Source organism: Alternaria incomplexa (genome assembly GCF_024043165.1).
Source record: "Alternaria incomplexa strain BMP 0042 chromosome Unknown scaffold_12, whole genome shotgun sequence".
Lineage (NCBI taxonomy): Eukaryota > Fungi > Ascomycota > Dothideomycetes > Pleosporales > Pleosporaceae > Alternaria > Alternaria incomplexa.
The window spans coordinates 1,067,738-1,079,502 of record NW_026249861.1 but is presented as its reverse complement, the minus strand read 5'-3'; the positions used below and the strand labels follow the sequence as shown (position 1 = coordinate 1,079,502).

The 11,765-nt window shown below is 52.2% G+C and overlaps 3 protein-coding genes across 3 annotated transcripts; 1 reads left to right on the top strand and 2 right to left on the bottom strand.

Annotated features, from left to right (window-relative positions):
• Nucleotides 1-1,704: 1,704 nt before the first annotated feature.
• Nucleotides 1,705-3,100, bottom strand: J4E90_008242 (uncharacterized protein; the record flags this gene model as incomplete). The annotated part of the gene is given in 2 exon segments (XM_051437772.1): nucleotides 1,705-3,080; nucleotides 3,097-3,100. The coding sequence occupies 2 exon segments, from the start codon at nucleotides 3,098-3,100 to the stop codon at nucleotides 1,705-1,707; spliced, it is 1,380 nt and encodes a 459-aa protein (XP_051288583.1).
• A 4,049-nt stretch (nucleotides 3,101-7,149) lies between these two features.
• On the bottom strand, nucleotides 7,150-8,963 carry J4E90_008241 (uncharacterized protein; the record flags this gene model as incomplete). Its single annotated transcript, XM_051437771.1, has 4 exons — nucleotides 7,150-7,875; nucleotides 7,925-8,272; nucleotides 8,327-8,713; nucleotides 8,769-8,963. The coding sequence occupies 4 exons, from the start codon at nucleotides 8,961-8,963 to the stop codon at nucleotides 7,150-7,152; spliced, it is 1,656 nt and encodes a 551-aa protein (XP_051288582.1).
• Nucleotides 8,964-10,551: 1,588 nt separating this feature from the next.
• Nucleotides 10,552-10,816, top strand: J4E90_008240 (uncharacterized protein; the record flags this gene model as incomplete). The annotated part of the gene is made up of 2 exons (XM_051437770.1): nucleotides 10,552-10,584; nucleotides 10,637-10,816. The coding sequence occupies 2 exons, from the start codon at nucleotides 10,552-10,554 to the stop codon at nucleotides 10,814-10,816; spliced, it is 213 nt and encodes a 70-aa protein (XP_051288581.1).
• Between the last annotated feature and the right edge of the window lie 949 nt (nucleotides 10,817-11,765).

Below are 11,765 nucleotides of genomic sequence, written 5' to 3'. Positions count from 1 at the left end.
CGGGTGGAAGCCTGACCGACTTCTTGTCTTGTCATATTACCAGTAAACGGTCATCTGGTGATGGTTTGGAGGTGAGCAACATGTTCGCCGAATCTGCCTGCATATGGTGGTGGTGCTATGACGCCTCTCACATCTCGGTACCATTACCGTGCGGCATTCGCGATGGTCTGATCAAGCGTTTCTTTGCAGACTGACAGGAGTAGCAACCAGACATGTGGAACGTTCCATCTGCGTGTTCAGCTCATGGGATGATAATTTTGGAGCTGTATACCTACACCTATGGGTCATTCTGCATCCCGGTCCAGTTTACAGGAAGGGCAATGGACACGGGCGCAACACCAGCGACGTTCGAGAACAGATTGATGCCGTACTAGGATCCACGCGAGGATGGGCTCGGGCTAGAATGATTTCAGTGGGTGTTTGTGTATCTCTGCGCGCCCGAGGTGTGTGCCGACTCTCCATTGATAGGCAACTTTCCCCCGCGAGCATGGGACATGCATCAGGTAGCTCGGTTCCGAGCCGCCGGGCATGTCTCATTGCGTCCATGGTGCTGGAAACGACGCTGACTAACGCTCGCGCAGTGCCTGCATAGGTGCTGTAACGTTCAGCAAGGCTCACAATGAGTCGACAGGAGTAGCGGTAATGGCTGCGCGTTCGTCGAGCCGATGTCTCGATAGGGAAAAACGGCAGACGTAGCTCCCGGATGAAACAGTATCACCAACAATTGTCAGGTTTCCATGTCAGCCCTAGCACACAGCCCTACGAGCGATGCTGCGAGCGTCCTGCGATTTTGCAGGGATGCGACCTCACCGTAATTTCGACGCGCACAGCCAATCGCGACGCGAAGGCACACCTGGTGTATGGACAACGATAAATTCCCTTGCGCCGGACACAAGGTCGACCGTCCAATCGCGAGTACGTTACTTGAGAGAACCAACCTCTTTCAATAAATCTATCGTGACGTCCGGGGATGCACAACTACGTATGCTGACACTTTTTCCAGTAAACCATAAGGAGATACAAACTGCTGGCCAACTCGGGCCTTGACGCGACACTTGACGCTGTGACAATGCGAGGTCAGCTCGGGGTATGCAACACAGCTGGCGGATTGAGCGGTAAATACATCCCCTGAGTGTTGAGAACGTGTCGACCCCCGAAGGTTTAGCGAAGAACCCGATACCGATTTGGAATGTGAAGTAGCGTCAGGCTGAGTGCAAGGCTGAAGTGGTGAGACGTGGTGTGAGGCTTGGAACGTGTGCCGAACTTGGGATTCCGGCGCTTGCCGAAAGCACGGACGAAGGTTTTAGCTCGATGCCGTCATCATTCCTTTGCTTGAGGCGCGTCCTGCCACCACAACCCTTTTCCTCTATCAACATCACGGGAAGACAACATGAACAGCATCACCCAGTCTCATGTCGGGCGGCTCAGTTACGAGCCTACACCTCGCAGTACTCGACCTCTATCTCCGCTACTTCTCATTCGTCGCCCTCTAAGCGGAGCCGATCTCCCTTCAGATTCCCGGCAAGAGGTCGTTCAAATTCCCCGTCAGCCGTTCGCGAGCATTTATGGCCACATCAATGATTTTGCTTCGCGAGCCGTTCGGCAGAGTAGCAACATTCTGATTTCGGGTTTCGACGCATCATGCGACGTCCACCCAACCGTCTAGACCCGAAAAACAAGGCCTGATCGCTGCTTGAGTACAGATCAGAGATACCCACCTCGCTTCTCAGTCGCCCAACTATCAATATGACGCCGTATGTAGTCATCATCGTTGAAAACGCTGATGCTATCCAGATTTATGTCGCCTACCTTGAACTTGTTCCTCTTGCGGCTGTGTTGAGGTGGTCTCGTGCCTGGGCTATTACATAATTGGCTTCCCGCTGAGTCTGAGCTTCCCGTCGATAATGCAGATGCTATGGAAGTAGTCTCTGACCCGAATCCGCCGTCAGAATCCAGCTTCAGTACTGGCCATGGCTCGTATCTCCGGAAGTTTTCCAGCCATCGAGAGATCTTTCTGCGGTCGACATTGGCTATCAACTTCTCGGCGTCTTTCGCGACCAATGTATCCAGGTACTTCTCATCGCCACCCAAGTCGTATGCATTTTCCGCATATGGATCTATTCCAGCTGCTTTCGCCGCCGCTCTTCTGCCTTCCAGCGCTTCTTCTGCATCTTGTATCATTTTCACATATTTACGGTTAAGCTGCACAAATTGCGGGCCATACTCATCCTTCAGTTCCTCCGAATCGCGATCAGGGTTATCCTGGATGTAAAACTCCAATAAGAGTCCGTGGGTTCCTCGAGCATAGTCATGTTGCTGCCTCGCAGACTGGAGTTTTGCTTCGAAACCTGCAAGGTATTGCACCCATTCGTCTTTAATATCAGCTAATTCTTCATCGTACGTTCGTTGAGCCTGCGCCGGCGCTTCGTTATCGACCATGCGCGTCGTGGCTTCCGAGATAGAGCTATCAGTATTGGTATCCTCGCCTTCATAGAAGTCACCGTCCCCATAGTGTCGAGACCGAATCCTATGATGGTACTCGTACGCTTTCAACGGCCAGCCTTTATCCTTGTCTTGTGATAACGCCCCAGCGTGCTCCAGGAACATGGCTTGGGAAAAGTCTATATCAGTCAGGGTAGCGAACCATCTCTGCTCTGCATTTTGCAGCTTGCCCTTTAGGCGTCGTTCACACGTCTTAAATCTCCGATATGCTAGCTGCGCGCGTCTGACCCTTCCTTTTGCCTCTTTTAGACTGCGTCGTTCTGCAAGCATTCGCGATGGTGATCTGAAACGCGAGTTCCATTTCGCTACCTTGAGGTCGTTAATGGCAGCGGTATACTCGTTCCACGCTGGTTGGGCGTCCTCATTGATCTTATCCAGGTCTGCGTCGATTTCTCTTTTCGTCTTTCGATACCGGCGGCCCTCGATGACAGAATTGCGCATGGCTGTGTACACCTTTTTTGAGAGGACGAGGGCCAATACATTTTGCTCGCCGTCAAAAGTCCGCGCCAGGATCGCATCGCCGTCCGTGAAGATATTATCGTCCGAGCCCGTTTGGCAGATGTGCCATCCGTCGAATCCTGGACCACGGTCTACGCATTGCTCGCAGGAGGATGAGCCACAGTGGATGCCGTGCTCATCGCCGGGAAAACAACGTAGACAACCGGGCCGCTGGCACTGACAAGCAGAACGAGGAGTTTTGGTCGTCGTGGCTTGGGCTTCTTCACCGAGTACGGAAGGGGACGCATTATCAAGTGTGGCGGCGGCATGTATTGCTTCCTTGGCTGATGTTTCGAAACGCTTCGTTTGCTTTGCATGAGAGCTAAGCTCAGACTCCTCGGGGATGTACGAGTTAGTTGGTTGGCAGCTTGAGATGATGGTATCGAGCCTTCGCTCAGCATCCTTGCGAACTACGGTGGAGCTTAGTCTGATCTGAGATCTGTCTTCATCTTTTCGTGTTCCCTTGCTAACATGACTCCGACGTTGTTGCTTAGATCTAGATGCCTTGAGGAAGTAAGAGATACGTTTTCGTGTCATAGAGCGATACATTCTGAGCATGTGATCTGTGTGAATTGCAGAAAGATTGATGCTTTTCACGTGCGTGTAGTGAAAGACAAAGGAAGGCAAAAGTAGAGCAAGCTTGAGAAGCGATTCGGTCAAAGCTTTCATAGCGTTTCAAAGACAAAGCGGATTGTCCCACGTCTTCAAAGGTAATACTTATCCTTGCCCACCGCATTGTAGAAAATTAACGATTCTATCAGCTGCATCCTGCTGTCTTGATAAACTACCACAATATAATGTCATTCTCACGGTACATCTTGCCTAGCACTCGGCAGGGGATGCCAGTAAAATGGGCAATCGTCAGCTTCGATTCGAGAAACGTAGCGCATGCAAGCATGTGAGCTTTCACTAAGTCAGGGCGAGACTCGAGCCAAGGCGCGCAAGTGCCTTATCATAGGGAATGACTACCTAGGTAATGGGCGAAAAAGTACGGCTTTGGTTTGCCGTTCGCGCTCTGACACCATCAGTAAACCCATAGACGCATATATACTAGCGAGATTCATCAATTCAACCTTCCAGCAACAAAGCCTCTCGACCGACGCGCTGGACTAATAATACACACAACTTTTGGCATCTCAGCCGGCCCGCCAGACAAACGCGAAGCTGGGGCAATAAAGGAGTCTAGCGCTCTGATCCAACCAACAAGACCATGGCGGGCGCTCGGAGCGGGAGAGGTAAGAATCCCTTCATGGTTTTTGCACGGCGTCAGACCTGACAAGCTGACGATGAAGGCCGCCGGCGCAGAGAGCAGTACGGAGAGGTCGATCATTATTCCCCAGATCGATCTGATAGATCTCGATCAAATTCCCCAACACCACGTGATCGTCGAGACAGGTCGGACAGCGACGAAGACCGCCAGCACCTCCCGTACGAGGAATGGGATCGACGAACTACCCCCCATCGCCAAGATGAGCGGGATGATTCTCACAATGATCCAGACCCTGATGAGGCCCTACTGTCCGTCGAGCACAATGCTGCACATCTCAACGATTCTGATCGCTTTGCATCACCACCGCGAGCACGTCGACCATATTCTCTGCCAAGTGCTGTAACTACGAACCAGCACGAGAGGCCTTCGCAGATCGATTTTGCTGCTTCTAGGGACCCGCTAGCAAATGCTGCAGAGCGCCAACCACATCCTCCCGAAGACGATCCTCCTGATCCCCTATATCGCATCCGGAAGGCCGCTAAGGAGAGTAACCTAGCCTTTTACGCGAAGCGTGGGACGCGGAAGCGGGCAACTGGCGTACAAGTGGTGTACGAGGGAGAAGATCGAAAGATGAGACCTGCCGATGCAGATGTTGTAGGGGTCGCAAACATTTACGAGATCCATGAAGTAGGTTTGACCAGCGATCCAAATGCTTACCTAGGCAATGGGAAGACCACGTCATCTTCGGGAGGTCTGACTAGCTCGAAGACTGTCAGGGTCCTGGTCACCGGCGGGTCTAGCGAGTTGCGAACTGGTTTCAGGATCACGAGCTGCAACAATAAGCTCCAAGAAAAGATTGATAGGACGGGTGAGGTCAACAGATACTTCCTGATCCATGCCGAGCGTCAACCAGAGCCCCCCAATCCATCCCGTCTTTCGATTTTGCATATTACCTCCTGGGTGGACTGGCTTGAGGTATCGGCAGTGGATCTCGAAAACAGGATATCGTTCCTGCCTTCCAGAATTGATCGACATGTGGGACAGGCTCACATAAACGATGTCGAAAGAGCAGTCATTCAAAGGAGCCAGCAAGACATTGTGGGAGTATCAACCTTGGCTCGAGAATTCGAAGCTACCCAGCCGTATGGACCGTTCCCTTCTCAGAGTACACTATCAAATTCCGGGGTCGCCCTCTCGGCACCACCTGAGGTACTACAAGCGGTACCACAAGCGACTACTTTCTATCCGCCCAGTGGCCCGCGCGCTGATTTGAGACGACCTGACCGGTTACGAACTCAACCACCGCCAGATTACCGCGGTCCAGGACGTCAGCAGCGCGAAGCGAGGCCTGCAGCACGAGCAACTCCAGAAGCTCTCACACATCCACTCCCACCCCGTCCATCTACCCCTCCCCAGGCCCAGACAGACCCTGCTCCTCGAGATGATAACAACGACCGTACCCCTCCGCAGCAGCACACCGGAATCGATCAACCTGGTACAAACAGTGCAAACACCAAGCGCAAGAGGGTCGACTCAGAAGAAAAGCCTCTCAAGAATGGCCGGCGCCAATCCATCTGATTCGTCTCCTACATGATTCCCTCTACCTTTTCCAGATATCACGTCGAATTTCTGGGGCAACTTCGATTAAGTTTCTTCTTTCTGCAGCATTAGCATTGACATCCGCGCTTTAGCTTTCTCAAGCCATGTTGTCATTTGCGCGTTTGTTCAAGCTCATGGCATCTCTGCATGTGTCATACCCAGCACCTTTCCTTCACGTTCCCGTCGACAGAATGGTAGAATGTCTCATGCTGTTCTACAATATCATAGTCAATGGATAGCCTATCAGTTCAATTCTAAGTTCTCACTTTGCGCTCCTCGTTCTCAAATATATAAAGCCGACGAAGCGAAGAAAGCCTTGTCCAAACCTGTTCAGCGTTCAGACCGTACTCCCACGCAGAAACCGGCAACTGTCTCCGCCGCGAGTAGCCAGCTTTCCATCGTCTTCCCATCATCGTCGCCCTGTAGTCTCCACATCGCCCCCTCCCCAGTAGCAACAATAAACTCATTCATATCGCACAGCCATCGTGGGCTCTCATCCAGCCATATAGCCGTCCAGCTCGCCAGATGTACCAGCCCACCATGTCCCAGTGACGAAAGTCCTGACATCACCCACTCAAACCGCTGCGACACGAATGCTCGTAGATCGTGAAACATTGCGGTGGTGACGGATGCGACCGTGGGGAAGTGCGCACAGACTAGGGTCGATATGATATCGAGAGTTATGCGCGAGAAAATGTGTGCGTTGACGAGCAGGTTGACGAAGAGCTTGAATGTGGGCTCGTGGAGTAAGATGGCGATGAGGAGTGCGAAGAGGATGATTTTACGGAACGTAAGGGCCATATTCGCGATTTCAGCGTTGACACAGCTATCGGTAAAACGACGACTTATGGAGACTGCTGGTGTTGATACTGCCGCGTGGAAGAGACGCTAGTCCTGATCTGGGTACACGCCTTGGCAGGTAGGCTGTCGGAAAGGTAGAAGCCGTGGACAGTCAACACTTGGAGGCTCCACGAGCTACAGACCGCTAGCAGAGTACGTTTAATAGCACGCACTAGTGAATCGAATGCTCAGCACGGACCCGAAAGCCAGCTGTACCAGTCAAAGTCTTCGGCGATCTAGCGTGAATGTGACGGTCACGTGACAGATTGTACTTTCACTGCATCGCACACCAATCGTCAGTTCGAAGACGCATCGTATCGCATGCGTTCTGAACGCGAAGAGACGATAAAGTAAAGTTCTGAGTGCTCAGAGATTGTTTTGGTACAGTTCTTCCACCCACACTTCAAATGTAGAGGCAGCTACCGCTTGGTTCCCCTGTCCATCGTCTGCGCAGTGCTGTACAACTAAGAGCCACTACTACGCGTCAATAATGACTCGTGTTAGAGCTCATGATCAATGGCAACTGGTACGTACGGAGTATTCGGGTTCGGCGCGCCTTTGACAAGCTTGAACCCACCTGGCTGGAGGTACTGGAAGACTTGTTTCGGGTCGTACTTCTTCGATATTTGCACTAGCCGCTGCTTGTTCTTCGCTCCGTAGCTGCCGATGGGGTCTTGGTACTCGGATGCGTAGTTGAGATACACAAAGTCGTTGTCCAGGTTCCTCCGCTTCGCTTCCGCTTTCACAAGTTTGATGATGTTGGCAATCACACTGTGAAACTTGGGCTCGTCTTCTTTGTTGTTCCAGGCGGCGTTGAAGTTGAGCACGAAGTATGGACCGTTCTTCGGGTCGATGCCTAACGCATTCCCGCCATTCTTCTGCATGGCTCTGGTCGCGCTTTCCGTGATGGGCTGGATGGCCATGATGAGTAGGATCTTCTCGACGTCGGCGAACGTGGCTTCTTGCGTATAGAACGCATCGACAATGAACTTAAGCAACTGCCTGTCCATCTTTAGACTAATACCCCACCAGGTCTGGAAAGCACCAGGAGCAGGAGCACCCTGATTGAGAAGATCGGCCATGCCGGACATTGGGCGAAGGCCAGTCGTGTCATCGATGGCAGTGATATTACCCCAACTCGAGAAGACAGGCGCGTTCGCAATAGGCTTGGCGTAGTGGAGGTTGGCGAAAGCGACCTTGCCGATCCCGGGCGCGCTTGCGAAAGTCTAGGGATGTTAATTTTCCGCGCATGAGGAGTCTGCTCAGCGCACTTACAACAATCTGGGCGGCATCTTCATCCTTGACAGACCCAGAGACTGTGAACTGATGAATCGCATCAAGCACAGCGGGGTATGCATCCTCAAGGTACACCCGCTGGCCTCCCCACATCTGGCCAAGAGGGAAGGCGTCAAGCTTGAAGTTTGTGACGATTCCGAAGTTATTGCCGCCTCCTCTCAATGCCCAGTATAGGTCAGGATAAGTAGTCGCGCTGACGTTGATCGCAATACCCGAAGCCGTAACTAATTCGAAACTCGCCACGTTATCACAAGCCCAACCGCGCTTGCTCGCGAAGTGAGATATGCCGCCTCCGAGTATAAGGCCAGGCACGCCAACGGGAGCCATCTAGTTCTATGATCAGTAACGGACCATGACGTTGGTGCAGATGCGTAGACTTACACGTCCTCCTGCGACACTCAGACCGTCTTTCTCAACAGCATTGTAGACGTCTATCCATCGGAGTCCAGGACCAATGTCGACCGTCTGCTTATCGGAGGCAACAACAGCCTGCTTGAAGTTTTCAAGCGATACTGTGATTCCGTCTTCGATACTAGATGCACCGGCCCACGCAGCATGGCCACCGCCTTTTACGGCGAAGGGGCATTGGTACAATCTAGCCGCGAGCACGAGTGTCGAAACCTCAAGTGTCTTCGTGGGTTTGAACACACAAGAAGGTCGTACTAACCCTTGTTGAGCAGACCAGTATCCCCCGGTGAAGTTGCTGTATGTGGTTGCTCCTTCAGCCAAGACTCTGTCGGTGCCGAAGAGTATCGTCAACGCAGTACACTAATGTCTGTCAGCTTGCGCAACCCTAACTTCGTGGTATTGTGACAAAACTTACAGCATGTGAGCATTGCGCATCTGAGACACGGGCATTGAGTGCATTCGCAGGTTCTGGCAGAGCCAAAACGTCGACGCCGAGGTTTTCGAGAGCCGCAGTGATGTTGAAGTCTTGCGGCTCGAAAGCAGCGTCGCTAGCTTGGGCTCCCACACCGGCTGCAAGAGCTGCAATGGAAACAAGACATGTGACCTTCATCGCTGCTGATGACTGCAATCAATCGTGCGAGTTAGGTCACTTGGCAGCGCGTTCGTGACAATAACCTGCGCGTTTGGGTCCCAAGGGCGCGTCGAGGTCTGGGGGGCCCGGGGCCCTCTCACTTGGGGGCCTCTTTAACAGCATACCAGTGCGCCGCATCCTTCTGCACCTCGCTTGGCTGTAAGCATCTAATTTGAGGTACGTGTCCGATGATTGGCGCAATGCTAAGCCTCCTGCAAGAAGACGGTTGGATCCTGCGGGATTGTGGCGATGTTGTGAGCGAAGCCTTGCCGTATCCTGCACGGAATGGGCACCTGGGGCAGGCTACCGGCTATTCCTAATCTGGCCTAGTATGGCTTGGGGGAAGTCGCGTCGCGCAATCCGTCGCCGCTATGAAGTTTACACGAACAAGCAGCCTATAGCACTTTCAAGGCCACAACAACATTGATTTCGAAAAGGAGATGAATCGAAATCGACCTGCGATGCGCTCTGATAGCAGAATGATGCTCGGAACGGGGATGGCTGTGCCGGCCGAGCGGCGGAGGCGGGACGACCCTGGAAATGAGAACCTTACTCTCGGTAACATCGCCCCCACCAGCCCGTGAACGATACTGCAGGTACTTCCAGGCCCCGCTGGACGACATCCTCAAGTGCCTCGATAAGAGACTTCCAAAGTGGTGCGCTATTGAGTGCCACCGACGAGGGAACCATGAGCTCCACCGCTTTTGCTAGACTGGTAGCACGATGGCAGTGCACGTTGTGTCTGCGCAGCTAGGTTGTGCAGTAACGGTCTTCGTGAGATATGCAGTAATACAGACCCACGTCGCAAAATACCCTGTACGGCAGATCAGTCGGATCAAGGTAGACAGGCGCTTACGGGAATACTGATCTCATGGCTCCGTTTCGCAAGCGGTCAGATATCAAATACTTGATCTGATGTATCCACACGTTCCTGCTGGTGCTATTGATGTAAACTTTTCGCTACTTCATCGATCCCTTCACACTTGGGCACCGGAATACCTGACGGAATACAGTACTGGAACGCTTCACGCGTCGGATGTTTGACAACACAATCCCGGTATACCCAGAACAGGCACCATGACGTCCCAACAACTCGCAGATGTCACTTGGGACAAGAATGCACCTCCAGCAACGATGAGCAGACGCGAACTAGAAGGCATCAACATCGCTATGCTGAGTCTAACGTCTTTGGTCTTCGTCGCGCGCATTGTCATTCGATTATCCAAGCGGAGAACATTCGAGCTGCAAGACTTCTTTTGCTGTCTATCTTATCTGTTCTATGTCGCAATGCTCATCATGTTTTTCAAGGAGAACGACCCGCTTTATCGAGCCGAGCGTGTTCAGAGAGGCGAGGCGCCGTTGTATCCAGGGCTCCGTGCGTACAACCATCTCTTCACACGCAGACAAAGCGGCATGCTGACGGTCTCCAGTTCACGATGCAGGAATGGTCTATCGATGGCTGACGGCTGGTCAATTGTTGTACTATTCATCTCTGACAGCAGTAAAGCTATCACTGTTAGCCTTATACCGGCTTCTATTGAACAAAGCCTCGCGAAAGTATAGCATCATGTGGTGGACGATTTTGGCCTTTTGTGTTTTGGTAAGTACGACGCATGACCATCGTTTAGCGCTCAATACTAACACTCGAACAGTCCTATGTGGGAAGTGTTATGACAACCATCTTCGTCTGTGACGACCAGAAGGCGAAGTACAACTACGGTATGTGCGCGAAACCGAATGAGCAGAAACGCGCACAGTTCAGCCTATGGTTCGCGTACGCAGTAGATGTAGCTGGTGATCTCGCAGGTCCGTATGCCAATTCTATCGACTAAGGAATTGTACTGACAAGTGCAGTAATGTTCCTTCCGTTTCGCATGACGTGGAACCTTCGGCTACCTAGGGCCCAAAAGCTCGGCATCTTCATCCTGTTCGGGAGCGGCTGGATTTGCATCGTATGTACTCAACGAAACATTTCCCGCCTTCCAATAAATATACTTACACTACTGTTGGTAGGTCTTCGCCACGCTTCGTGTGGTTCAAGTCAGCGTCAAAGACGGTCTGCCAAAGATACCAGACCCGAAGTGGTTGCAAATGTGGACCGTCATTGAGACTTCGATGGCAGTCATCATCGGCTGCGCTCCAGCCTTCAATGCTCTTCGTCGTCGTTCTGAACACCACAACGTTGAGATAACGTCAGTTCATCTTGATATGGAGACCGCAGGTGGCGGCCATACGATGCGAGCGGAACCCTACAAGCGAGTTCTGCAAACGAACGAGCAAGGGAGTGAAGAAGCACTGCATCCACGCAGCACGCCTGGACTGGCCTTTTAGGTTGGAAACCTTTCCCCAATCATCACTGTCAGCATGTCACATAATGGGCTACTATCAAGAACGTGTGTTTTACAAGTGGTCTTCGTCGTGTCCATCGGGCTATGAGCCAAAAATTACGCATACAGCTCCAGCCCTGAATGCAGAAAGTTCGCGTTTCGCGTGTTTGTTTTCTGGAAGTGAAAGCGAAACTATTTCTAATGCTGCGATGACGTCAGTCGAAAGCGCGCAGTCACCATAGCCATCCTTCGCGATTTGTGATCTCTCAGTCAGAGACTATTGTTCCAGGCTGCTTAAGTCTCCTGGTCTTGTCTTATCCTACGTTCACTTTTTTCCCAATTAGGACGACAATAGCCAGTGTTGGTGGTTGCGCGGCGTCATCGACGAGTGTAAACAACAACGCGTACACTGCGCGCCCTCACACTCTTTCACCCACGCGCTTTACTTGAAAAC